General features: G+C 39.1%; 2 protein-coding genes across 3 annotated transcripts; one reads left to right on the top strand and one right to left on the bottom strand.

The window, feature by feature from the left end:
* Positions 1-34: 34 nt before the first annotated feature.
* On the top strand, positions 35-26649 carry LOC135138249 (helicase domino). Of its 2 annotated transcripts, none has more exons than XM_064068189.1 (23): positions 35-141; positions 2767-2954; positions 11314-12747; positions 13133-13654; positions 13707-13884; positions 13935-14247; positions 14304-14490; positions 14686-14822; positions 14873-15059; positions 15269-15770; positions 16030-16163; positions 16220-16644; positions 16696-17068; positions 17288-17484; positions 17539-17653; positions 17706-18035; positions 20759-20980; positions 23588-23623; positions 23697-24648; positions 24699-24869; positions 24933-25535; positions 25598-25965; positions 26019-26649. In XM_064068189.1, exons 2-23 carry the CDS (start codon positions 2778-2780, stop codon positions 26319-26321), a joined length of 7866 nt encoding a protein of 2621 aa, XP_063924259.1. In that variant the 5' UTR covers positions 35-141; positions 2767-2777; the 3' UTR covers positions 26322-26649. The 2 variants fall into 2 exon arrangements, with proteins under 2 accessions (XP_063924259.1, XP_063924252.1); XM_064068182.1 differs by lacking the exon at positions 35-141 and adding an exon at positions 2057-2252.
* On the bottom strand, positions 211-2635 carry LOC135138261 (DNA repair protein RAD51 homolog 4). The gene is made up of 5 exons (XM_064068202.1): positions 2319-2635; positions 1786-1945; positions 1620-1738; positions 805-1000; positions 211-738 (listed from the first exon to the last, which is right to left on the bottom strand). The coding sequence occupies exons 2-5, from the start codon at positions 1927-1929 to the stop codon at positions 271-273; spliced, it is 927 nt and encodes a 308-aa protein (XP_063924272.1). The 5' UTR covers positions 1930-1945; positions 2319-2635; the 3' UTR covers positions 211-270.
* Positions 26650-27666: the final 1017 nt, after the last annotated feature.

The following is a 27666-nucleotide window of genomic DNA, read 5'->3' as shown; positions in this document are numbered from 1 at the left end:
TGAAACACGACACGTGACCAAACTGTCAAGTCAAAACCATGTGATGGAGGTTAAAGAATGAGTTTTTATTTTAATTCGTTCGAAAAAATTTCAAAAAAGAAGCTTGTTCAGTGAATTCTGGGCTGCGAAGATGATTCTCAGGTAATTTTCGAGTCTTAAGTGTTTTTACTCGCGCGTCTCGATTGGTAAGAAATTAGTGAGTAATGAACGTGACTTCCAAAATAATATATTTAAAATTGAAAATAAAACATAAAACAAATCGTAATTTAATCATAAAAAACCCTCATTGCTGAGCCGAATGTCGGTCCCACTGTTGAGCTTGTTAACCAAAGTGTCGCTGTTTTGGATCACCACCTTGTACATTCCACTGCTTTCCACTTTTTCGATTTTAATTCGGGTGTTGGGGACGGTGGACCAGTATTTTCCACAAAGCGTCTTTTCTACGGTATCCCGACCGTCGTTTTCGTTCCATGTAACTATTAAGTTGACAACTAGGAACACGATGTGGTGCTCTATTGCAACATATCTCATTATATTCACAAGATGATTGAGGCTTGCATTATTTTCTATTCGGTCAATTGAGTTTAAAATTGTGCATGGGAGTGAATCTATGATGATCAGACGTAGTTTTAGCCCCCTTTCTAGGTCCTTTTTCACTTCATATAAGCCGTTGATTAAATCATACTTGGTGGTGGCTCGACTGACTAAAATGCGACTCAAACAGTTTCTTTGGTGTTTCTGAAATTAAAAAAAAATAATAATAATTAGTAAATATAAAATTAAAAACGTGATGAATGCGTTTACTTGTTCATTTAAAAGACTCTTTATTTTGGCACCAGAGTAGTCGTTTTTGGTATCAAATACGTAAACGTGTTGTTGTGTATTTTGGACTACGTTTTTAATTACGTTTAACGCAAACTGGGTCTTGCCGGCAGCCGGAAGTCCACATATTTCGTAGATATTTCCGGTAAATAAACCCCCGTCGAGTAGATTGTCGACCCTAAAATTTAAAATAAAACTAATACTTTATTAATTTTTTGTATTGGGAATTACGATCTTCTTTGAACTTATTCGAAACCGCAGCCACTATTGGTTCTAACTACAAACACAAATCTAATAATTATAAGATCTGATATTATTTTAAAATTACACAAATTAGGTTTACGAATTCCGTTGTATTTTAATGTCTAGATGCTGATTAGAAAATAAAAAAAAATAAAAAAAGATATATGCGGTGTCTTGTGTCACGAGTGTGTCAAAAATCAGGATTTTTCATACCGTTGCAGTTGTGGAATTTAACAATGCAATATGTCGGTGTAATTGATTTGTACTGATTTACTAACAACAATTGTGTTTCATTTTTATGTATGGCAAATTGCTTTGTTTATTTTTGAAACAAGAGATGTGAAAAAAATACGTTACAAATATAGGCGTGAAAAAGTAACTTTTTCGCCGTCGTAGAAAAAAAAATCTGAAGGCAAAATTGTGTAAGTATGTATGAGAATAGACGGCGTTCGCTTTGTACATTCTCCGCTCCGTGGGTTTATGATCATACAGAACAATTTCTGTGGATGATTCAACCACAACAAATACGACGCAAAAAGCCTTCTCAATGTTACCCTTTAATTCCCGTCGGGATAATCGCCGCGTTGTTAATCGTGTCCCTGTAGCAGTCGAACCCGTTCCTAGGCCCCGCTGAAAATTTTTTCAGCAAAAAATTCCTCACGGCCAGCACTTCCTGCAAAACAGCGTTACAGCAATCCAGTATTGCGCAACTTTACGCACTCTGAAATTGAGCCTCGCCGCCTTGACGACCTGCTGCGGCTCCGCCTTGATGAAATCCAGAACCGTGTGAATCTGCTTCGAAATCAGGGCTTCCGCGACGTCTTTCGTGATGAGGGGGTGCATTTCTCCGTTTATTCTGTCCATCGTGGCGATTTGTACTCTGGAAGTGGGGTTAATTTCGAAATTGGCGCCGCGCATGCGCAGACAACCGTCCGCGCATGCGCCCGTCGCACTGGGGCGATCCAGGCGGCTGTGCTCGGGCGTTCGCTATAGAGCCCGTCGCCATGTTTGTCAGGGCGGTGCGTTGTAGCTGTGAGCGCGTAAAATGTTGAAAATATCTGCAGCGTTTTGCGATTTATTCGTAACGTGGAATATCCAATTGTAGATTGAAGTTCGACCGAGACGCTGGTTGTGTTTTTAACGGCAGATGAGCGAATTTCGCCTGAATAATTTGTGATTACATGATGGTAAGTTGGGGTCAAGCGAATGCGAAAAAGTAACATGGCGACGGGGACGAATCCTTTGTGTCTCACCTTTGGGCTGCGGCCGCCTGTAGGGCGCCCCGTCCAGGGAGGGACTGCGAATCGGGGCGCTTTCGCCCGTGGAAACCCCTTCTGCGACCTTTCGCCCGTTTAGCTCACGTACTTTCCGCGGAAAATCCACCCGAAAGCGGCTTCTGTGCCAACGACTGTTTCATCTCTCTCTCGACTGCCAGTCAATAGAAAATTTTACGTCACCAACATATTGATTTCGCTCCAAATATGCTTAATTTTAAATGGAAGCGGCACTGGATTTGCGTCACATTTTTCAATCCGGGCCGTTTTTTCGCTTTGTTTTGAGTCGCGCTTTTTGCCGCTTTTATTTATCACCAAAACAAGCTAACGATGCATCAAAACAAATTCGGATTCGCGACAAAGAAGATTGCGCCACTTTGTTTTGGTTTGTGAGCGGGTTGTAAACGGAGATGGTTTTTGCTTGCAGGCGTGCGAAGGATGAGCGACGAAACTCCGGGGGCGACGCAGGGTGCTCTGCCCCCGCGGGAGGGTCAACAAGGCTCTCGAGCTGTGGCAGAGCGCCCTGCTGTGAGATTGACTCAAGTTGCAGGAGCAGTAGGAGCACAGTATGTTATTACTACTTCGCAACCGCATGGAGTTCCAGCTTTGGCCCAGGTGAGTGGAACTTTCCTACTTGGCGCCAAAATTATTGATAGATTTGCGGGAATGATAATAGGGAAAAGATGGTGCGGAATTCGGGAAAGGGGCGAAAAACAGCTGGCGGTAACCGAGTTTGTTCATTCTTGTAAGAATAACAGAACAGAGGAATGAATGTATACAAAGTTTGTTTGTCTTGGTGGGGCGGTGAATGAATATTCTGTCCCGAGGGACATTCTTATACATTTGTTCATTGTTTTAGTTGTGTATTTGAAACAAATCTACAATTCTTGATTATTTTAAAACTGCGTTCGACGTCATGCAATTATAACAAATTTTACTCAAGTATTTAAAAACAGGCTCAATTTTAGCGGTCCACAGAGTTATCCAGGTAAATGCGGTCTTGTTCAAAATGAAACTGCGTTTACAAACTTTGTGTTTTCGTTCTTTTTTAAGACTTTAAGTCACCGTCCGTAACCGTAACGTAGTTTTATCATTAAACATCTGGAGAAGTGACCGATCCGTACAGGTGGCTGGGCGATCCGGTCGTCGTCGGTCATCCATCCAAGTCTTGGCAGTTATATATACATACATAGTTAATTTATAATTTATTCATGTATTTGAAAAACATTATTTAGGATTCTTTTTTCACTTTTTCTCAATCTTACCGGAAGCGATAACATTTTTAATTTCTTCATTTCCAATTTGCTTCGTGTTTTATTTACTTCTTGAACGTAAAGCAAGGAAGTGTTTAATCGAGTCCGTTGGACGACTGGCTACTTTTGTTTTCTCGACGTTTCATGGCTCCTATAGTACGAAAAAATAGTCTTCCGTTTCCGTCTGCCTGTTTATCTTGTCTGTTTTGCAATTTTTGGAGTTTCTAATTTTTTGTTTTTTCACTTCTTCGGTTTGCAATTTTTCATTTATATGCAATTTCTTGATTTTTCAATTTTCCCATCATTCAATTTATTTTATTGATTTGCAATTTTTCGATTTTACTATTTTTCGATGTCCAAATTTTGAATTTTGGAATTTTCGATTTTTCATGTATTCAATTTTTTTATTCGAATTTTTCAATTTTCCAGTGTTTCGATTTTACAAAGTGTCGTTTTTTCAAGTTTTCAGTTTTTGATAAGTGAATTTCTCGAATCCATTTTGTAATTTCCCGAGTTTTCAATTTGAAATTTTTAAATTTTGTATTTTTTCGGTTTTGTAATTTCTACACATTTTAATTTTTGGACTTTTCAACTTTTGCCATTTCTCAATTTTCCAATGTTTCGATTTCACAATTTTCTAATGTTTCGATTTCACAATTTTTTTGTTTTCTCGACGTTTCATGGCTCCTATAGTACGAAAAAATAGTCTTCCGTTTCCGCCTGCCTGTTTATCTTGTCTGTTTTGCAATTTTTGGAGTTTCTAATTTTTCGTTTTTTCACTTCTTCGGTTTGCAATTTTTCATTTATATGCAATTTCTTGATTTTTCAATTTTCCCATCATTCAATTTATTTTATTGATTTGCAATTTTTCGATTTTACTATTTTTCGATGTCCAAATTTTGAATTTTGGAATTTTCGATTTTTCATGTATTCAATTTTTTTATTCGAATTTTTCAATTTTCCAGTGTTTCGATTTTACAAAGTGTCGTTTTTTCAAGTTTTCAGTTTTTGATAAGTGAATTTCTCGAATCCATTTTGTAATTTCCCGAGTTTTCAATTTGAAATTTTTAAATTTTGTATTTTTTCGGTTTTGTAATTTCTACACATTTTAATTTTTGGACTTTTCAACTTTTGCCATTTCTCAATTTTCCAATGTTTCGATTTCACAATTTTCTAATGTTTCGATTTCACAATTTTTCGTTTTGATCAATTTTTGATATTTTAATTTTTAACTTTTGAATTTTCTGATTTTACAATGTTTCATTTCCACATTTTCTTTTACTTTTTTTTCAATTTTTATGTTTTTCGATTTTTATTTTGAAATGTTTCGAGTTTTCGACTTTTCGTTTCTTCACTTTTTCGGTTCGCAATTCTTGGATTTTTCAGTTTTTCGAATTTTATTTTTTTTGGTTGTGTTTTGGTTTTTATTTCTTGAACGTAAAGCAAGGATGTGTTTAATCGAGTCCATTGGACGACTGGCTACTTTTGTTTTCTCGACGTTTCATGACCTCTATAGCACGAAAAAATGGTCTTCCGTTTCCGCTTGCCTGTTTATCTTGTCTGTTTGGTCGCATTTTTATTAGAGAGATAAGAAATGAAACTACTGGACCCATTCTTGTTAGATTTTATGTGTTAACCAAAATTTGGCAAATGATCCCACCAACAATAGGATGAAAATGTACGTTAGTAAATAATATTTACTAAATATTATTTAAATTTTATAAAATAAGATGCTCCTGGCACATGTGGTTTATGTCTAGATTTTGCGTGCTAATAGTCGAATTCTTTCGAAGTATAAACATAAACAGTCGAAGTTGGGCATGTACTGAATATTGCGAATATCTGCGTTTTTTCCCGTTGATTATCTGCTTTAAATATATTTAATTTTTTGTCGGGGGTATTATTTACTTCACTGGTTTTTACTTCATAGAAGTTATTACAAAACGAAAATCTCAAAATCCAATTTTATAATAACTTATCAAATATGTATATAGTTCTAAAATGTCCATAATTTCATACGACGAATAAATTTAGAATTCTTGTTTATTTCAAAGCTGTGTTCGATATGCATTTTTTTTTTAATATACCGCAACGCTCTTAACACTCAACTGGTGAGCCTGGGAAAAATAGTAAAAAATTTCTTCTCACAGTTTGGTTGAGTTATAATGTTTTTAAAATTGGTTTAAAATGTGTGCAGTTAATTTTAGGTCCTCTGGTGTTTTATTTTCGGATAAATTTAAAGGAATCTGGTGTTTTGTTGCTGGATGAACTTGACAAAATATTTTGAGCTTTTAGTGTTTTGTTTTTTACGAATTTGAAAAAGTCTTGAGTGCCGCAGTATTTTTTGGAATTTTTTGATTTTTAATTTTTCAAGTTCTCAAGTTAAAATTTGATTTTCGGATTATACAGTTTTACAATTTTCCAATTTCTCATGTATCCGGTTTTTCAATCTGTCATTTTTTTTATTTTAAAATTTTTTATTTTTAGCAAGTACTAGCCCCACCCACCCACCCTTTATTTTCTTAGAAGAGTGGGTCATCTGCCAAAATCAGTCATATTTTGACAAGTACTAGCCCCGCCCACCCACCCTTCATTTTCTTAGAAGGGTGGGTCATCTGCCAAAATCAGTTTTATCTTGACAAGTACTAGCCCCGCCCACCCACCCTTATTTTGTTAGAGGATATGTCATTGCAAAAATCAGTCTCATACTTCCCAAGATAAGACTGATTTTGGCAGATGACCTACTCTTCTAAGAAAATAAAGGTTGGGTGGGCGGGGCTAGTACTTTTTCTTAGCAGAGTAGATTATTGGTCAAAATGAGTCTTATTTTGGCGAATACTAGCCTGTCCTTTTATTTTCTTTGAGGGTAGGTTATTTGGCAAGTGCTAGCCTTTTTTGTAAATTGTTCAAAACAATTTTGGGTGAATTTGGTGTTCTATTTTTGGAAAATTATGACCTGATTTTGACTTAATTTTGGGACCCCGCTTTTTTTTTGAAAAATTTAAAACAATCTTGAGGTTCTAGGTATTCCTGTTTGGAAAAAATTTGAATATTTTTCGGAGCCTCTAGTGTCTTTTCTTAAAATAATTTAGTTAAATTTCTTAGAGGATACGTTATTTGCCAAAATCGGTCTTACCTTAGCAGGTACTAGCTCCGCCCACCCACCCTCTATTTCCTTAGAGAAAATGTTATGTGCCAAAATCAGTCTTAACAGGTTCTTGTGCCGCCCACCCACCCTCTCTTTTCTTAGAAGATATGTGATTTGATAAAATTAGTCTTATCTTAACAGGTACTAGCCCCGTCCATCCACCCTCTCTTTTCTTAGGGAGTATGTCATTTGCCAAAATCAGTCTTATCTTAGCAGGAACTACCCCCACCCACCCACCATCTATTTCCTTAGAGAAAATGTTATGTGCCAAAATCAGTCTTAATAGGTTCTTGTGCCGCCCACCCACCGTCTCTATTCTTAGAGGATATGTGATTTGATAAAATTAGTATCATCTTAACAGGTACTAGCCCCACCCACCCGCCCCCTTTTTTTCGTAGAGGGTATCTCATTTGCCAAAATCAGTCTTAACAGGTTCTAGCCCCACCCACCCGCCCTCTCTTTTCTTAGATGCTGTGTCATTTGCCAAAATCAGTTTTATCTTAACAGGTAGTTGCTCCGCCCACTCACCCTCTCTTTTCTTAGAAGGTATCTCTTTAGCCAAAATCAGTTTTATTTTAGTAGTTACTTACCCCGCCCACCCACCCTTTCTTTTTTGAGGGCATGCCATTTGCCAAAATCAGTTTTATCTTGACAGGTAGTGACCCCGCCCACCCACCCTCTCTTAGAAGGTATCTCATTAACCAAAATCAGTTTTATTTTAGTAGCTACTAGCCCCGCCCGCCCACCCACCCTTTCTTTTTTGAGGGCATATCATTTGCCAAAATCAGTTTTATCTTAGCAAGTACTGATGACTAATTTTTACAAAAAATGATCAAAATTTGGAATACTACCATGTATTAAAAAAAAACTCAAATTTTGGCACCCATTTGAATTAATCCTGCTTTTCCTACAGGTAAATGTAGACTTATATGTATACTATACGTAAAAATCAAATTTTGTTATACCAACTCAAACTTACTAAGTTAATAAATAAACAAATAATAATTAATAATTTAGCACTTTTAATGTATATATTTTGTATGCTAATAAATTTTTAAAATTATTATCATTATTACATATCTAAAATAAAAACTAGAAAAATTATTGCAAATCAACAATTGAAGAAACGAAAAATTAAAGAATCTAGAAACTGAAAAGTCGAAAAATTGATAAATCCAAAAATTGAAAAAAAGAAAAATTTTAAAAGCAAAACACTAAAAAACCTAAAAATTGAAAAAATAAAGAAAACAAAAAACTGAAACGAAAAATTGCAAATCGAAATTATTGGACTCTTAAGGTATATTAACGGTTAATAAACGTTACAAATACAAACTAACTTAGTAATTTCGGAAATTACCTTTCTAAAAAAATCGACACAAACGATACACAGACAGACGGACGGAATCGGTAGACAGTGGTTCCATATTCTAGGGGGTCATGACATTTCGAAAAAACATGGAAGTAGTCATTCGCCTTAACGTTTATGCCCAGGACGTAAAAATAAACAGAAGACAATAGGGGTGGGTGGGCGGGGCTAATTTTTACTTTGTTTTGTTTTATTTTCTTTGGAGGCTATTAATAGCTAATCGAGTTTCTATTTTTGAACTAAATAATTTCGGAGATTATCTGTATAATAAAAATCCACACTGACGACACAGGCAGACAGATTGAAACGGGAGACTTACTGTTTCATACTCTAGAGTTCATGACACGTCAAGAAAATATGAAAGTAGCCATTCGTTTTAAGTTTTACGCTCGGGCCGTAAAAATCTACAACACATAATACGGGTGGATGGGCGGGGTTAATTTTTATTTTATTTTATTGGATTCTACTATGATGGCTATTCCCAGTAAGTAGTTTCGGAGATGTCTAATAAAAATCGACACAGACGATACACAGACAGACACACAGACGCAAAACGGGAGACCTATTGTTTCATATTTAGGGTTCATGAAATGTAGAGAAAACATGAAAGCAGCCATTCTCCGGATTTTATGGCAATACTTCGTTAGTTTATGCAGGAGAAGTAAAAATTCAAATAAAGTGGAACAACGTGGCAACGTCTCTTCGAAATTTCAAAAACAGACTTCGGTTTTCAAGTCTATGAAAAAATCAGTGAAAGTATAAAAAAATACATAGGATGTTCCATCAAAGAACTGTAAAGCTTTAATATTTTACTTCTAATTTAATTTAGTTTATTAATTAATGAGATATGGAGGAACGCGTCTTAGTGACCTACCTTTGCATTATCCAAATCTTGATTTAAAGTTAATTTTAATTTTTTAATACTTACTGAAGACATGAAAAACTGAAAAATCTAAAAATTGATTAAATTAAAATTGAAAAAGCAAAAAATGATAAAAACGAAACATTTAAAAATGGAATAATTGAAAAAATAAAGAAAAAATGAAACAAAAAACCGCAAATCGAAAACTTTAATGTATATACTTTGTAAGCACAGTACTTTTGTATGCTAATAAAATTTTATAATTAAGAAATTCAAATTATAGTCTTTTATTTAAGCTTTGTGGTCGTCAGACTCCGAACAGGGCCGCGTATCTTCTGTGTAAGTAATTTAACAGAGGCATCTCTAAAGGTCGTGCAATATTAAGTTGTTTGTGTTTGAATGTCGGAATGTAGCTGACTTTCAACATCATGAATTTTTTTTGAGCCGAGTGAATCTCTTGAACGATTAGTTTCCTGGATACAACCCTGACATTTATGTGAATTTCAAAGCTGCACGCGCCGCCTGCCACAGATTTACGAGTGTGTAGGCGATTGTTCGATGACACTAATCGGCTATAAAAATTTATCACTATGCAAAAATAGTGTTTTCGAAAATTTCACTAAAATTAGTGACGCTTTGGACGTTGATTTTAGGTATCATAACAGCGCCTTTAATATATGCGTGTTTTTATAATTGCTACAAAACACGCACACAATCTCGGTTGAACCAGAGTTATTTAAAAAAAAAATTTTTGTACTTTAAATTGCTCGTCGTGTTGCTAATATCTAGTTTCTAAATCAACACGTTAATAACGACAATGATTAAAGGCGTCTCATTAATCACGTAATGGAGGCGTGATTAAAATCGTCGCAAAGTCTCCCTTATATCGCTTATGGGCTTTATGCGCCGCCAGCTGAACGTGTACTCGACAATGGATTCTCTCGTTTTGTGTGCTGCTTGGAAATCATCGTAGCAGGCAAAATTCTCTTCAGGAGATATCCCGAAATCGAAATTACCATTTTCTAACACTTGACTTTTGAGCTGCGGAAACGAGATCATCATCGATCGACATTATTCGGTTGATCAGATAAAAAAATTCGGAGGTTTAAAATTGACGCAGCGGTAGCTGTGTTTGTGTCTTTTGCGAAATGCGTCAGGTTTTTGCGACGTTTCATAACTTGTATACTTGTGCGTTATCAACCTGCCCTTAAAAAAACAACGGCTTTTAAACATTGAACCAACAAAAGTTGTAAATCAATGAAACCGGCGTAGGTGGTTAAATTGTTGACCTCGCCGCGTAATGATGTGTCACAGATTTCTAAAACAGTCCGGGATTCCACAGATTTAAGTCACCGTTACATAATTATTGTTAAAATGCTATAAACTTCTGGTTGTTACGTCTTCGTTCCACATAGTCGTCAAATCTCAATTAGTTAATGCGCTTTCGTCGGTCCGCTTTTACAAAACGAATCTAAACTCGAGACGCCTTCATTAATTTTTCGGCTGAATCTGCCGGCTAACACGACGTTACTTTCGCTTCCAGAATCTTGTGTATTTCTTGCTCATGACTTTGATTGATTGCGTTTTAGAAAACGATAAATCATTTATTGATAATAGTAATTTTCGTAAGAAACGTGCGGCAAATCGATTTTTGCAAAATGAATTTCATAATATCTGCATAGAACGCGTTTTTTTACAGTAGCATGGAAAATTGTTGCGCAAAGCGGTAATTTATTTTTCAGTTCTATTTCTGTTCCATGAGCCGTAAGAACGGTCTTCAGTGTATTAATTTGCATTTGTTCAAAGTGCAACTTACAATCAATACTGATGTATTTATGTACAATTTAATTAATTTTTGATTAATAATTTTTCTGCACGACTGGATGCAGACAGTTTACCTTATAGTAGTCGAACCTTCGCTAAACGAACTCGTTTCATCGTTCCAAATTAAATAAAACTAGCTAACTGAATAATGGAAATTACCGAAAAAGATATGATCATGACCTTGATGACGTGTTCCGGGATACATATTTACTTGTAGTTCATTCCATTTGTACAACTGTGGATGTTTGTTATGAAGCGACTTGGTTCCTTCTATATTATTTACGTATTATCCTATTGAAACTACACTTCCAAGAAAGTCGAGTACACTGGTTTATGCAATATTTCCACGAAGACAAGAAAGTGAGCACTTAAACAAATAAACAAAAATACTTCGCGGAATAGGAGATAATAATGTGAACTCTATTATTTTCAACGCCCTAATTAGAATTCCAATTAAATATTGTTTGTTTTATTTATTCATTTATTTTAATTTAGGAATCATTTTGAAATTTCGTTTTCAGATTACACCGGGTACTTTGTCCACTCAAGGCGGAGTTACTCGCATAATTAGCATAAGCCCATCACGAGTAAACCAGACTTCACCATTAAGACCAAGCCAAGCGAACCAACACATCGTAAATGTCCTTACCAAGCCTCGAGTCAATACCAACGTTCGTTTGCAACTATTTCCCAACAGTGGGGGCGAAGGTACCAGTAGTTCGACGATGCCTACACAAACATCGCCGACAAAAGCGCCAGTCAAAAGATTATTGCCGTCCACACCCGAAAAGAAAGACTCGTACGCCGCCAAACTCCAGCGCGTTATGAACCATAGAATAGTAAGATCCAAACTCATCAAAGAAAAGTACAACGAACATCTAATGGAAACGTACTACCTAGAAGCCGGCGGAAACATCCTCGACTTGTACCAGTTCGCCAAAAAACCCAAATCTCCAGCGTACTTGGCGTACTTAAAAGAACACGCTATAGACCCGAAGGAAACCATGGACGAGCCACAGATTCCGCAGACGGTGCCCACCACCCCCACGGCGACCGCCGCCAGCTCGCTTCCCGGAATTTCGCACACGCAAACCACCACGACGAGCACTTCCACGCCGGTCGCCAACAACCACCAAGAAACCAAGCTGAGTTCGAGCAAAGTCAAAACTTCGAACCACCAGAGCGTGAGCAACCAAGAGCAGATCGTGGAGAAGGCGAAACAGGAGGCGTACGTGGTGCAACGGATAGCGGATCTCCAGAAGGAGGGACTGTGGTCGGAGAAGCGACTCCCGAAAGTCCAGGAGATGCATCGCGCGAAAGCCCACTGGGACTTCCTGTTGGAGGAAATGGTGTGGCTGGCGGCCGATTTCGCGCAAGAACGCAAGTGGAAAAAAGCCGCCGCGAAGAAGTGCGCAAGAATGGTGCAGAAGTATTTCCAGGATAAGGCGCTAGCGGCGCAGCGGGCGGAGAAAGCGCAGGAACAACACCTGCGCAGGATAGCAGCGTTCTGTGCCAAGGAAATACGGACGTTCTGGAACAACGTGGAGAAGTTGGTGGAGTATAAGCAGCACACGATTCTGGAAGAGAAGAGGAAGAAGGCTTTGGATCAACAGCTGAGTTTCATCGTTGATCAGACTGAAAAGTATTCGCAGTTGCTGGCGGAGGGCATGAATAGGACCAATACTGAAAATGTACCTGTTAGTACTGTGTCATCTAGGTCGGTTTCTAGAGCCAATTCCGACGACGAGTTTCACCCAGATAGCCACAATAGTACCGACGATGAAGAAACTATAGAGCAAGAAGAAGCGGCTCTGGGTGATGCAGCGGATCATAATGAAGAAGTGGCTGCGCTTCAGAGGGAATCAGAAATGGATCTTGATGATTTCTTAAAAGAACTGCCTAAAGACTACCTTGAAAACAGAGACAGTATTCAACTCAGTGAATTAAGCGGCTCTGTGAGTGATATTCATAAATTTTGTTACAATAAAATCATTTTATACGTGACTGTCAGCTTTTAGAAGTTTTCTTTGTCGTTACTACATTGGTTTCTTTTCATTTGTACCGATTGTACCTTTCTAAACACCGTAGAAAGTCTAGAAAAACAAATTAAAAGAAGCAAAGGTAGCTAGAAACGAATAATTTTCAAATCGCCAACTGGATACTATATTTTACGCAAAAAGGTGTGTGTTTATAGCTTTTTTGACTATAACTTCTTGGAACTGATAGTCCCTTGAAAGTAAAATTTAAATCTGAAGTTTGAACCTCGACAGTAAGTGTATTTATTTCTTTATTGTGTGTACAATGAAGTTCATTGATAATTAGCGGGTTTAAAAATATCAGGAAGAAGCTTCAGACAATGAGGGGAAAGGACCTTCAAAGTCGTCAAAGAGCGATGAAGACTTCAGTACCGCGAATGTTAGCGGCGACGAAGATGACGAAGACACCATCCAGGAGCAGGAGCGAGTGGAAGGTGAACAGAATCATCAACAAGAATTAGAGGATCTCAAGGCTGAAAACGACATGAGTATTGAAGAATTGCGGAAAAAGTACAGCGGGCCGCTTCCCCCGGTTTCCGATGACGAAGATCCGAAAATGTCGGACGTGTCGGAGGATGAGTACGAACCGTCAGATGAGTCCACGAGGAGTTCGGACGAAGACGACGAAGTGGAAGAGGAAGTCAGCGACATGGAGGCGTCAGAGAATGAAAGCCAAGGGGAGGATTTAGGACTCAAATCGTTACTTGAAGATTCTCATACTGAGGGAGAAGAAACAAAGACTGATAAAAATAATGACCTTATTAATGACGCCGCCGCGATAGCTGAAAGTATACAACCCAAAGGCAACACTCTGTCTTCCACCAACGTAATTAAATTAACAGTGCGCTGATTTCTCATTTTTAACGTAAAAATCGTAGGTGTCGACTACAGTACCGTTTTTGCTTAAGTTGCCTCTCAGAGAGTATCAACACATCGGTTTAGATTGGTTGGTGACGATGTACGAGAGAAAACTGAACGGTATTTTGGCGGACGAGATGGGTTTAGGGAAAACTATTCAAACGATAGCGCTCCTGACGCACTTGGCGTGCGAAAAAGGTGAGCCGGTTTAAAAATTCAACGGCAGTGAGTTACGTTATGGGTTGCAGAAAACTGGGGGCCGCACTTGATCGTCGTCCCCACGTCGGTCATGCTAAACTGGGAAATGGAGTGCAAAAAGTGGTCTCCGGCTTTTAAAATTCTGACGTACTACGGAACGCAGAAAGAAAGGAAGCTGAAACGGCAAGGATGGACGAAGCCGAACGCTTTTCATATTTGTATTACGTCGTATAAGCTAGTCATTCAAGACCATCAGAGTTTTCGCAGGAAAAAGTGGAAATATCTGATCTTAGACGAAGCCCAAAATATCAAAAATTTCAAGTCGCAGAGGTGGCAGCTGTTGCTGAATTTTCAAACGCAACAGTAAGACTTAATTTGATTTATTTAATTTAGGGACTTTGTTATTGTGTTTATTTTAGGCGGCTACTTTTAACTGGTACTCCGTTACAAAACAACTTGATGGAGTTGTGGTCACTCATGCATTTTTTGATGCCCAACGTGTTTCAGTCCCATAGAGAGTTTAAAGAGTGGTTTTCAAACCCGGTGACCGGGATGATCGAAGGCAACGCCGAGTACAACGAAAATATCATCAAAAGGTTGCACAAGGTAGGACCGAAATCTTATATAGTAATATAGTGTGTGTGTGTATTATCATGATGACGTTATACACGATTCAGAAAGATTGAGATCCATTCAACTCATTCTTATTTATGAACGACATTGAGGCATTTGTCTGATTTTTTATTCATTTTATTATAATATAAAAGTATTCAGTCAGTCGTTACTAAGTCGTTTCTATAGGTGTTGCGGCCGTTTTTGCTCAGACGACTTAAGTCAGAAGTGGAGAAGCAGATGCCGAAAAAATACGAACACGTGATTTTGTGCAGATTATCCAAAAGGCAGCGATATCTTTACGACGATTATATGTCAAGAGCAAAGTTTGTTTGCATTTTAATTTTACGACTTTTTATTACAAATTGTGTTACAGAACGAGAGAAACATTAGCTAGTGGAAATTTACTAAGTGTGATTAACGTTCTAATGCAGTTACGAAAAGTCTGTAATCATCCAAACTTGTTTGAAGTTCGACCGACAACATCGCCCTTTCTTAGTGACGGTATACTTTTACTTTACCCCTCTTTAGTTCGGTCCGCACTGGATTATGACGTATGGAAGGTGAGTTTTATTGTTTTTATTAAAATGAAACGTCAGTCGCTGCTTAATGATGATAATTCTACCGTCTGAGGGATTGAGATCCATTCAGCTCAATCCCTCGTGTGATTGACAATGAGGCATTTGTCTGATAATGCGACTAATTAATCAATTATATTGTAACTTGATTAACGTACATTTAATATTGATTTTTTTTTGTTTGTTTGTTGTAGCAATTTAATTTATCTTCACTAAATTTAAATTTCGTCTTTATGGAAAACAATCTCAGTGCGTATCAGAGTTACCGCATGAAGCAGATGCGAACACCTCGTAAAATAATCGAGTCGAATGTAGTACCGGACGAAGTCCCTCCTCTCCCTCCTTGTCGCCTTGTCATGAGGATAAAGAAACAAGACGACGCGAAAAATGTTCCTACTAAAACAGAAAAAAAAGATGTGAACGGGAAAAATCTCCAGCCACAGCCGAACATTAAAGTTAAAGTTCCACAATATATAGTCCAACAGGGTATAGTCAAAGCCATTCCTGTCAATCTGTCTCAGCCTTTGCTCAGTAATCAGTCAGTCACGCCCGTGAGTGTCACATCTGTGCTAAAACCAGCTGATAAAATTTCTGCCAGTTTTGCACAGTTGGTGCAGACGTCGACGGGCAAACATCTGTTGTTGACACCCAACCCGAGTATATCAGGAAATATTCCAGTGTCGACGACAACAGCAGGTAAGTCGCGTTTTCCAATCAAGTCCTTTCTTATTCGAAATCGTAACTCGAAAATTGAGTTGCGGTTGTTACAAGAAAGGAGAGCAAGTGTTTCTTACCAAGCGGCTTCATTTAAAAAGTAGTGAGGTCGAATGACAGTAACACACATTGTGTTGCATCTGCATAAAATTTTAGTGCTGATAGTGACTGAGTAGTAGAATTTTATGTGGGTGCAAACTACACAGTTTACTATTAGAGGTTGCACTTTGTGCTATTGCAGGTGGCCAGAAGTTGACTTTTTTATCGAAACAGCCCCTCTTAACCGCGGGAAATTCGCACCAAATAACCAAGGCCGTCATGAAAATTCAGTTGACTTCGGTAGCCACGACGACGACAAACACGGCCACCACTACGGTAATTTAGCGTTTAGTGTAGTTGGTATTTTTTGAATATAATTGTTTTAATAATAGAGTGGGGGTCCTTCCAAGTCCGACGACAAAGACGAAAGGAAAACCGTAGGTTCGAAATATATAGAACAGTTATATGCTAATCAGTCGAATAGTTTGGACGTTCGGTGGGATAATGAATGCGTTGGTAATGATGTTGGGTCTTCTGATGAGATGGATTTGTTTAAAGATGAGTTCAAAACTAGATTGCAAATAATGGCTCATATCAATGAACGACGATGTTCAGCGATTCCGTTGTACGGCGAAGATCTCCGTAATGTCGTGACGGTTTTTGACGACAAGACACGAATAATCAGTTCGTGGGATAGCAGAGAAAAGAAAGCGCAAGAGACCGAATGTGATTCAAATCTGGATTTGTCCATTTGCTTGAAAGAACTCGTCCATAGTCCAGAAAGTAGAATAAAACAACTAGGAGATATTTGTGATAGGTACGTTACTTATAGTTTGTTTAGTTCGTTGGGTGAAAGTCGAAATTCCAGGTTTATTTTTTACGTGCCTGCCGTGCGCGCGCCGGAGCCAGAAATGCAAGTGTGGCACCCACCCCCGAGTCTTTATTGGGGCGAAATCGAAACAAAAAGACAACTGTGTTCGTTGCTTTCCGGCCCCGCGACGCCTCTACATCGCATCGCTTCGGCCATGGTCACGCAATTTCCAGACCCCAGACTCATCCAGTACGATTGCGGAAAATTACAGACCTTGGATAGATTACTGAGGAAGCTGAAAAGCGAAGGTCATCGAGTGCTTATATTTACACAGATGACGAAAATGCTAGACGTTTTAGAAGCGTTTCTCAACTTTCACGGTCATATTTATTTGAGGCTGGACGGGACGACCAAAGTGGATCAAAGACAGGTAATTTTGTTTTGTGTGACCTTCAATGTGTATTCCACTGTCGATCAGTTGAGGGTTGGCTAAAACTTGCAACTTTTGCAGCAGTGGCAGATCATTTTTGCAATGGCCAGCGTGTTTTTAAGATCAATTTTAAAAACTATCTAGAACCTTGCAACATTAAAACACGTTATTGTCCCCGCGACACCAAAATGTTTATCACTAAAAATTTTTATTTTGTAGTTGTTGATGGAAAGGTTTAACGGCGACACGCGAATATTCGCCTTTATTTTATCTACTCGCTCTGGCGGTATTGGCGTGAATCTAACAGGCGCAGACACTGTGATATTTTACGATTCCGATTGGAATCCCACAATGGACGCTCAAGCGCAAGACCGTTGTCACCGCATTGGACAAACCAGAGACGTCCACATATACAGGTCAGTCGGGCACCATTTTTCCCTTTCATTAACTAAAACTACTAAACGTTGCAGACTGGTGAGCGAAAGAACCATAGAAGAAAACATTTTGAAAAAAGCCAATCAAAAAAGACTGTTGGGTGACCTCGCCATCGAAGGGGGGAACTTCACGACGGCTTACTTCAAAAGCGTAAGTCCAAGCGTTTCGCATTAGAAACACAAAAAACATGTTTGCGTTGTAGTCTACCATACAAGACCTGTTCGAAATCGACGCCAATGAAGAAAGCGCCGCTAAAAGAATGTCGGAAGTGGTGGCTAGCCGAGAACAACGCGCCGCAGCGGCCAGCGGATCCGATCCTTCTGCTGGTGGTGACGAAAAGGTGGCGCTGGGAGCTCTCGAGAACGCGTTAGCTGCGTGCGAAGACGACCAAGACGTTCAGGCCGCTCGGACGGCCAAGGCCGAGGCGGTGGCCGATTTGGCCGAGTTCGACGAAAATATTCCGCTCGAGGAGCAGGAAAAGGAGCCCGAGATGAGCAAAGCGGAACAGGAAATCGATAACATCATTAAGAAGGTAGGGGTTTTCGTTCGTACAAAATATTTTGTTTTTATTAAACATTTTTAATTAGCTGTTCATTTAAAACGTAATACTCTTTTTAACTTGGCAGACGAACAAATCATTTAAAAATTATTGTCATTTTTACTTTTCCAGAGTAACCTAGGGAAGTATAGTAATCGAGTCCATCGGACGAAATGCCACTTTTATGTTTTCTCTTGCAGTCTCCCGTTTCCGCCTCTCTGTCTGTAGACACATTTTTTCGCTAAACGTTTAAATTTTCGTAAAAACATTTGCAAGGTATAATAACGTTTTATTCCCGACACGGTTGGTACGTTTATGTTGTGACTATTATCAATGTTGATGACGTCGTCACAATTTTTTATGGGTCAAACGAGTCACCCCATTTTCTCGAAAATGTGAAGAATACGCACGTCTTTGTATAAAAATGGTAGAAAAAGAATTATAACATTCAGAACATTTTGTTCGATTGTGGTTTAATTAATAATTTTAGTCCTGTTTTGAGAAGACAAACTCATTCAAATCAAACTAACTTCTACGTGACATTCTTTCGAAGTATAAACATAAACAATCGAAGTTCAGCATGTGCACTGATAATTACGCTCTTTTCCGTTGGTTTTTTGCTTTAAATATATTTAAAGAGATGCTGATGTGGCAACTATGATGAAGTTATCAAACGGCAATACGGCCGGAGGTTCTAAAGATAATAATGTTGTCATTAATTGACAGTGTGAGAGGGTGGATAGGCCACTATGTAGGAAAAAGTTCGACTTAGCCCCGCCCACCCACCCGTTCTATCATTTTTTTCTTCTGAAAAAATTACAAATAGAGCTTTTTTTACTTATTTAACAGCTTAAATTCTATTAGTTCTCTTTCCCACTACAGAAAAACAAATAATAATAATCTCTGCTAAGATAAAACTGATTTTGGCAAATCACATACCATCTAAGAAAATAGAGGGTGGGTGGGCGGGGTTACTGCCTGATAAAATAAGATTGACTTTGGTAAATGACATAATAACTAAGAAAATAGAGGGTGGGTGGGCGGGGCTAGTACTTGCTAGGATAAAACTGATTTTGGCATATGATGTACCTTCTAAGAAAATAGAAATATAAAAAACAAAGAACACTGACAACTTGCACAATCTGACCTGACCTGTGACTAGGTGACTAAAAAATCTTGTGCAAATCTTGTAGTAGTCGTTCTCGGCGTTTCATAATCTCTAGCGTTTGTAAAATTAGGTCTTCCGTTTCCGTCTCTCAATCATCTGTCGCTTCCGAAACTACCAGACTATTATGAAATTTTAGATATATTTTAGTAATAAACTTTTATTTAATTTTTCTAAGAAAATGATTTAGTGAATACATAAATAACGTTCCAAATATAATATAAACATAAATAATCACTTGAGCTTCAGGACAAGGGGTGTTATTTATGCCTCTGGTTTTTACCATACCAATACTTGCCAAGATAAGACTGATTTTGCCAAATGATACACCCTCTACCGTTCATTTTCTTAGGAGGTTGATATTGTCAAATAACATACCTTCTAGGGAAATAAAAGGCGGGTGGGTTGGGCTAGTACTTGCCAAAATAAGACTGATTTTGCCAAATGATATACCCTCTACCCTTCATTTTCTAAGAGGGTATGTCATTTGCCAATATCAGTCTTATCTTAGCAGGTACTAGCCCCGCCCACCCACCCTCTTTTCTTAGAGGCTATGTCATTGCTAAAATCAGTTTTATCTTAGCAAGTATTGTTGACTAACTTTTACAAAAAATTATCAAAATTTGGAAATATTACGAGCTTACTTATATGCACAAGGCAGGAATTTTGAACATCTTCTCTAGTATTTATTTCGTTATGCTTTGGTTATCACAAAACTAAAATCGTAAAATCAAATTTTATAATTTTTTTTTTAAAGAGCTGGATTTGTCGGATTATACAGGGTTTCTATAAATGATTATAGGGTCGAAGTAGGTCATGGATGTGTGCCGCCTATCACTTTATGCGAATGTTACTAAATGCCCAAGGACGCACGACAAATACCACACGCATCTGTATAACTGGTTGCCTAAATTCTTCATATCTCAAAAAATAAAACTAATTCATTGCAATAAAAAGAAATGTATTGTGGTTAAACGTCATAGTAAATGTTGAAAATGTTCTGTTCCTTTCGTCAAAGCTTTGGACCCATTGTCCGATTTCATGTTGCAACAAGAACTTTGACTGCTGAGACAATCTTGTCAAAAATGTTTGTGGATTCTGAGTCAGTTTGTTCCATCGGGGCTTAATTAATAATTTTAGTCCTCATTAAAAGTAAACAAATTTCTACGTGACATTCTTTCGATGTATAAACATAAACAATCGAAGTTAAACATGTACAATTGTACACTGTTAAGAATACACTCTTTTCCGTTGGTTATTTGCTTTAAATATATTTCGTATTTTGTGAGTCTACGAACGGCATCTCCTTGGAATTTGGGCCCCCGCGGTGGTTCGAGGTGCCATTTACACCACTGGTTTTTAATATAAGTATAAAGGTTATGAGAAAACAAAATTTTGTTATAATTTTTCATAGAAGCGGAATTTGTGTTGTTCAAGAGTTTTGTCGAAATATCCTTTGACCATTTTTCCCTCGTGGTGCATATATCTCGACTTTGATCTCGTGGCCAATTTTCGCACTAATTCGGTTGTAATTGTAATCTTTCCGTTCCAGCTGTCTCCCATTGAAAAATACGCCATGAAGTTCATCGAAGAGACCGAGTCGGCCTGGTCGGCCGAACAACTGGCGGCCGCCGAACGCGAAATCGAAGAACAGAAGAGGGAGTGGGAGAAGAACCGCTTGGCCGCTATGCGCGAAGAAGAAGAACGAAGAGCCCGCGAACTGGAGGAAGAGAACGATTTAATTACGTTTTCACGGGAGGACGCTACAAACCAGGTTAGCACTAGTAAAAATAAACGAGTTAATAACGCTAGTTCCGCGAAGAAATTTAATAAAAATCGTGCCATGAGAAATCGCCAACAAATGTGTAATAAATCCCCCCGAGGTAACAAAATCATGAAAAAAATCATACCAAATAAATACCCCAGTGATAGAAGCATTGCCAAAGCAAAACTAAAAAGGAAATTTAACAGACGTCGCTTGACCAGAAGGAGCGCTATCAAAAAAGACGACACTCAGACGGAGGAGTCGGACAATTCCCAGTGTTCGCAAAGCGCAGACGACTCCGTAGAATCGCACAAATTTAACGGAGACACGGACTCCACCGAGAACGACGAGAGCGAAGATCAATCAGACGGTGAATCGAGATCGTACATAACGAAAACTCCAACGAATCACGTTGATACGAACTCTCCGAGGACGAGGTCACGTGGAACTGTAGCAATCAATCTCTGGACTTTGGACGTCAGTCCGATCTTACCCGGGGTTAAACCGGTTAAAAATTCACCGAATCATTCCGCGAAGCGCGTTAAAGGTAGCAGCGTCGAGAAAGATATGCCGAAAGATGGAAAGTCGGACGACGAGGTGCTTAGTAAGAGCGTAGGGCGACCTAGGCGAAAAGCGGCCACTAGAAAGAAAGAGGACGTCGTGAATCACGACGAGAGCGAAGAAACCAACGACGGGGAGGACAAAAACGACGAGAAAATTGAAGTCGACTGTGAGAATTCGCTTTCTGACGATAAAAACAACGACGGCTCAGTCAATAATTTTATACCCAAAGGGAAAATTTGTAAAGTCGTGCTTAATGACATCATATCGGGAGGTCAGTATACTCTGTCGGCAACACCCGAGAATGCTGTGTCGGATTCGGAAACGTTGCTCGAGAATCCGGCGGAAAATAATTGCGCTGAAATTAGTGCAGAGGCTGTTGATGAATCTCCGAGTGTTGCAGATGATGATAAGGTGAACGATGTTGGCACTGAAGATAAAGTGGAGACACCTAGTGTCAATCATAATTCCGAATCCCCACAGCTTGATACTAGTATAGAAGATAGTAGGAATGATTCCAAGGGTAGGCCGAAAGTTAGTTTAAAAAATAAAAAGTTCGCCACGTGTGTAAATAATAGAACTCTCGACGATTGGGTAACGCGGTCGCCTGTAAATAAGACTTCCACATTTAATAGTGAGAACTCGGACGACAAGTTCGAAAGTACGAGTGAGTCGAATGAGTCTTTAAAACGGACTAGTTCAGAGGCCGAGTTAAACGATGCAGACTCAAGTATTCAGAATAAAGTAATTAAAACAGAGTAAACGATAGTGTTAATAAAGAACAACTTAGTTGAATAAAATTGTGAATATGTGATTGATGATAAAGCAACTTATCGTGTATATAATAACAGTTAGAATGATAGTTTTTTTACAGATCGTTTTTATGCGAATAATTGTAAATTATACGTGTGAATGAGCATTATTGCAACTGTTTACCTAGAGAATTTCACTTTTATTGTACAGATTGCGTTGGTTATGCGATTTTGTCCTGAAGCCGCTTTTCTTTTGGCATTGGTTTTCGTCTAGAGAAAATGTGACAGAAGTGCGATTTGAGAGCCATTTCGTCATTTATATATATTAAATCATAAACGCTCAGGGACTAAAAATTGATTCATACGTCTTGTAAATAATTTATCGAAAATTTTTAAAAATGCCGAAGGAAAAGAATTGTGATAGTCTTGAATAATTTTTGCGCTATTACTTGCAGATATTGTAAATTACATTTTTTTAGTTTTATATTTTGCCGAGTGATTTACTTGAATCTCGGTGCTTCTCCTTTTTACCAGCTCGTTTTTTACGTACCGTTTGTCATGTACATACTGAATAAAGAAGTTCTCTTGCGAATCTGTGTTTCATTGCGGGGTGGACGCGGGTTTTGGTGCCTTCTTGCTCCGGCGTCCGCAGCGGGCACCAAAACACTGCCCCGCTGGACACGAGCAAGGCGGCTTCTTTATAAACCCGCTACCCACCCCAGTATCGTCCCATCCCCTTCGACCAATCCACAAAAAAATGCGTTGGGTAGGTACACCACAATTTTATTTACTTATTTGTCTTTATATTGACAAAAAGATGTTCCCTGTCCAGGCTTTACCCTGTAAGGAGGTAGCTGAGAGCATCAAGGGTTAGGCAACATAGAATATCTTAAGTTATTTTGATCCCTGAACTACAAGATCTACAAAAAAATTAAAACCCTCACTTAAGTGCCATTAAATTTGTTCTCTCAGCGTTGCAGCACTAGAGTGTGTATTTTTAAAGTAGTCATTTACAGACCAAATATATATAGAATTACTCAGTAAAGTCAAGTTTTTTACCACTTGACCAAATTTGGATATATTCACAAATAACAAATTTCTTAAACTTCAGTCTACATTAGTTTCGTTTCAAAATTCAAACACCATTTGTCTTGCGCCCATCTCCTGAAACCTGTAAGCCCCTAATAAATAACCGTCTAAAAGCACCTACACTGAAAGCAGGACTATCGCTATTCTGAGTTCTTCGCCCAGCCTTTTGGCTAAATTTACATTAAATTACGTTTTTGTTTATCCTGTGTTGCAGATATGGGTTTCTGATAATACCATGGAACAAATGCCTGTAAGTATCGCTAAGGTTTTTTCAATTATAATATCGTATAAAACGCAACTTCTAATAAATCATGTCCCTCTAGATGTGGTGTCCTCCGACGCCGCCTCAGCAAGACACCGACATTTACATCGACCAAACCATGTCGTTTCTCTACGACATGAATATAATGTCGGAATCGCAACTGCCACCCATTTACGTGAAAAAAGAAGCAAAGAGAACCCGGCACGAAGCCGGTTTTGTGGACAGCCGGCGAGCGTTGAAGATACCGAGAAAAGAAGACTCGATGAACGCCCCCAAGTCGTTGTTTCATTCGGCTACGAGTTTGAAACTTAAGCGAGACTTGAAACTACAAAAATATCGGGGTTTGATGAGGAACACTTTACCCATTTCGGGGAAAACGAATGTGCCTAAACCGACAATCGAGACGCCTTTGTGGCACGATTGGACAGTCCACGAAGACATGGCGCTACTCAAAGTAATACAGTCGTTTCAAGGGCTCCCGTTGAACTTATTGGTGATTTCACCTGGTCATACCCCCAATTGGGACTTCGTAGCCGACTACGTGAACACCGTTTCTATCACTTATCGTTCGCCGAAACAATGCCGCCAACGCTACGAAACCGTGCTAATCCAGCGCGAAGAAGGAAAACAAGTTTTCGATAATTCCGTTCGCAAAAAGAAAAACAAGAGTGGTGCCATGCAGAAGTTTCCGTTTCAGCAGAAATCGAACCGACCGATGCGCACCTCTCAGTTGTACACTCAGGATAACAATTCGAAGTTTTCTCAGATTATGATTCAGAGGTTTGATTCGCTTAAGTCGATTTCGAACAAACGGGTGCCTGCGCAGAGGAGCGTGAGTAATAATCCGTTGCCGAAAAATCCGAAACATACAGCCATGTTGACGGAATGCGGGATCGATTTAGACCACCCGGTTTTACCGGTGGAGGTGGCAGCGAGAAGGGCTGAGAGACTGGCGAGAGAGAAGAAACCGATGACGACGGAACAACAAATCGTTCGGTTCCAAATGATGAAAGGTGTGGTGTTTTTTGTTGATTTGGGGCCGGTATTGATTTTGTTTTTGAAGGTTTGCTGCCGCTGACGCAGGCAAGTTCTTCCACCACGTTGCCTCAAGTGGTCGCTGTTTCCAGCGGGCAATCTGTGACTGCGGTGACTGCGCAAGTCACGGTTGCGCAGTCGGTGAATGTCGTTTCGGCGGTGACGACTACTGTGTCTACGACTCCGGCGATTCCTCCAAGTATGTATTTTTCGAAGTGTTCAACTGATTATTTAGAATTTCTGATAAATCTGTCATTTTTAGACACAATCCGGTCCCAGCGGATCATAACATCGCCGCTTCAAGCATCGACGGTGGTCTCGGTGGCCGGTTTAAGTCCCGCGCAACTACAGGCCGCCACTCAACGACTCATAGTCTCCGGGGCTTCCCCAGGCCAGGCGAAATCCGACGGCGGCACAGCCACCGCTATCCAAGCCAAGTCGATCAGCTCAGCGCAGCTACAACTCATACGTCAGCAAGCCGGTGGCACGTTCAAACCTCACGTGAGGTTGCAAACGGGAACAATTTCCGGTCAGACAGTGAAAAACTCGACGGTCACGATCGGGGGCCAACAAGCCGTCGTTCAGCTTACCCAGGCCCAGCCGCGACCGCAGTTCGTCAGACAGGCTGTAACCGTGGGTGCTAAAACCGGTCTAACTCGGACGGTTACCGAAAACGAAGTGACTCAGTTGTTCAAGAAGCAACAACAACAACAAAAAACTATAACGGCGGCGGTGGCTAGTGGCACTCAAGCCTCGACCATTCAAGGGTTGCCGTCGCAGGTGTTAGCGCAAGCTGTGCAGCAGGCGGGGACCTCGGGGACACAAGTAGCGACTTTGGTCAAAGCCGTGTCGAGCAGCGGCGGAGGTGAGTTAAATAAAGATGTGCAACATGTAGTTGAACACTAAAAGCAATAAAATTGTTTGCAGTGACTCAAACCGTGACGATCCCGGTTTCTGGGGTGACGCTAGCAACTACAGGAAAAACCATAACTCCGACTATCAAGGCGGCGAACACCCAGCAGTTCAAGCAGTTCCAAATTCACCAGCAGCTACTAGCTCACAAGAAACTGGGACCTCAAAAGTTGAACATCGCTCAAGTCGGCGGGAAGAATAACGTTCAGACTCAGCTTATCGTGGGTCCGAAACCTCTGTCGACGGCCATGACGGTGCAACAGTTCACGCAAGTGATGCGATCCCCGATTGGACTAACGCGGGGTCCGGTCGTGCTCGCTAAAGGCACTCCGACGAGAGTGATACCTGTAAATACGTCACAAGGGACTAAGCAAACTATACAGGTTTGTGCTTGTGGTGATTTTTTTTTTCTATGATGTTTATGATTTTTTGGTAGGTGGTGGCAGCAACATCGCAGGCTTTGAGCTCGGCTTTACGCCCTCAGGGCTCTTCGACGTTGGCGGGTGCCTTAGCGGGTATCAAAGTCCAAGGACAGGGCGGTACGCAAGCGCAGTTGTTATCGCAGGTTTCTGCGGCATTACAAAATCCGACTGTTGTTAGACAGGGAAGTCCCGTGAGACTACAGACCGCCAGCGGTGCTTCAATCGTGGCTGTTACGGTTCAACCGACATCTAATGTACAACAAGGGACTCCGCAAACTTCTAGCGCGGAACAAGTAAGTAGATTTATGAAAAAATGATGTTTATTTTTTAGTATTTGTAACATTGGTTTAGAGCTTTGTATCTGTTTTCTTTTTTTTGTAAACACGTTTTATTTGTGTGTTTCCCTTCAAACTTGTGCTGTGATACTAAAAGAATTTTATAGAAATATTTCACAGGTTTAGTATTATTTTTAGGTTAACTTTATTTTCCCTTTAATGTTGAGTTTTTATGTCGACTGTATAGTAGTTACTCATGTAACTGAACGTTTGTTATATCTTGGACACTAAACTTTATTAACTGTACATAAACCTCATGTAACATATTTTGTAATAGGTTTTATTTTCACAAATAAAGGATACTTTTTTAGTTTTGTTTTTTTTTGCATGCTTTCTTTAATACACTGCCACTAATCACGTTTTAAGTGGGTTGTCTGTTTTCAGGCTTAAATCTTCTAGGAAGATGAAACAATACAATAAAATGTAATATTATTAATAAATTGTTAAACTTGGATTCATTTTATTTAAAAAAAAATCCTTGTTGAACGTCTGCGTCGTTATTCATCCTCTGCAGAAAGCTGATGACGTCAACTTAATCTGTCCGTTAATTCCTGTCTTTTAAAATTAAAGTAGGCGTTGATTTTGCCGCTTTATCGAAATACGCATATGGTCAAATTGTCAAAATATGGGGTTAGTCAAGGTAAGCGGCAAATATTTGCTGATTTAAGTTTCCAGGGATGTGTGACGAATTGTATAAACATTGAATAACTGTAGCAATAAATTACAGAATTCATTTATTGTTAATATTTGACTTAAGATAAAAAAGTCGCAATGTCATTATAAACGCGATAAAAATAAACAAGTTGTGACCTATTTTTTTTAATAACTTACTGAAAAACATCTTTATTTCCAGAGGTATATTATTTTTCAAAATGGGCGCGAAGGTCAAGGACACGCAAAACCCAAAAATTTACTCTTAACTGTGTAGTTTAGTATTTTTTTACACCTCCTTATTTTACTTTATCGACAATGCTAGTAACTGATCTGTCAGTTGAGACGTCAAGAACCGCATTAAATTTGAATCGTTTCTATGAGCGCGTTTTATCGCAATATTTATGATAGATTATGTTCTTACGGAGTGGAGAAGTTAGAAGAACAACTTAAAAGCACCCAGCAGAGATCCTAAAAGAACAGATTTATAAATATTACGTCTAGGGTAAATGCTATGGCAGTGACGAGAGCAAGAGGAATTATCCACCTATTTTTCAATATTCCTACCACTGTCAGTATAATCCAGTTGAACTGGCATAGGGAGAGTGTAATAGTAATTTACGCAACTAGTTCGGGATAGCCTGCTTCCCGCATGAACGCTTGTTTGAGGCACGAC

This window comes from Zophobas morio, unplaced genomic scaffold (assembly GCF_036711695.1).
Source record: "Zophobas morio isolate AGI-343-1 ecotype UQ-CSIRO unplaced genomic scaffold, CSIRO_AGI_Zmor_V1 ptg000004l, whole genome shotgun sequence".
NCBI lineage: Eukaryota > Metazoa > Arthropoda > Insecta > Coleoptera > Tenebrionidae > Zophobas > Zophobas morio.
The sequence above is the reverse complement of the archived record's forward strand: the minus strand, read 5'-3'. Positions and strand labels throughout refer to the sequence as shown.

What these genes read in the sequence shown, in the direction of transcription:
- LOC135138261 (XM_064068202.1), bottom strand. Translation starts at nt 1,929, where the DNA reads ATGGACAGAATAAACGGAGAAATGCACCCCCTCATCACGAAAGACGTC. An exon ending in ATCCCGACGGGAATTAAAGG is followed by an intron (nt 1,001 to 1,619) that starts GTAACATTGAGA and finishes TTTAAATTTTAG; the next exon opens with GGTCGACAATCTACTCGACG. An exon ending in AGAGTCTTTTAAATGAACAA is followed by an intron (nt 739 to 804) that starts GTAAACGCATTC and finishes TTTTAATTTCAG; the next exon opens with AAACACCAAAGAAACTGTTT.
- LOC135138249 (XM_064068189.1), top strand. Translation starts at nt 2,778, where the DNA reads ATGAGCGACGAAACTCCGGGGGCGACGCAGGGTGCTCTGCCCCCGCGG. An exon ending in TCGATAACATCATTAAGAAG is followed by an intron (nt 18,036 to 20,758) that starts GTAGGGGTTTTC and finishes TTTCCGTTCCAG; the next exon opens with CTGTCTCCCATTGAAAAATA. An exon ending in CGTGTCGAGCAGCGGCGGAG is followed by an intron (nt 25,536 to 25,597) that starts GTGAGTTAAATA and finishes AATTGTTTGCAG; the next exon opens with TGACTCAAACCGTGACGATC.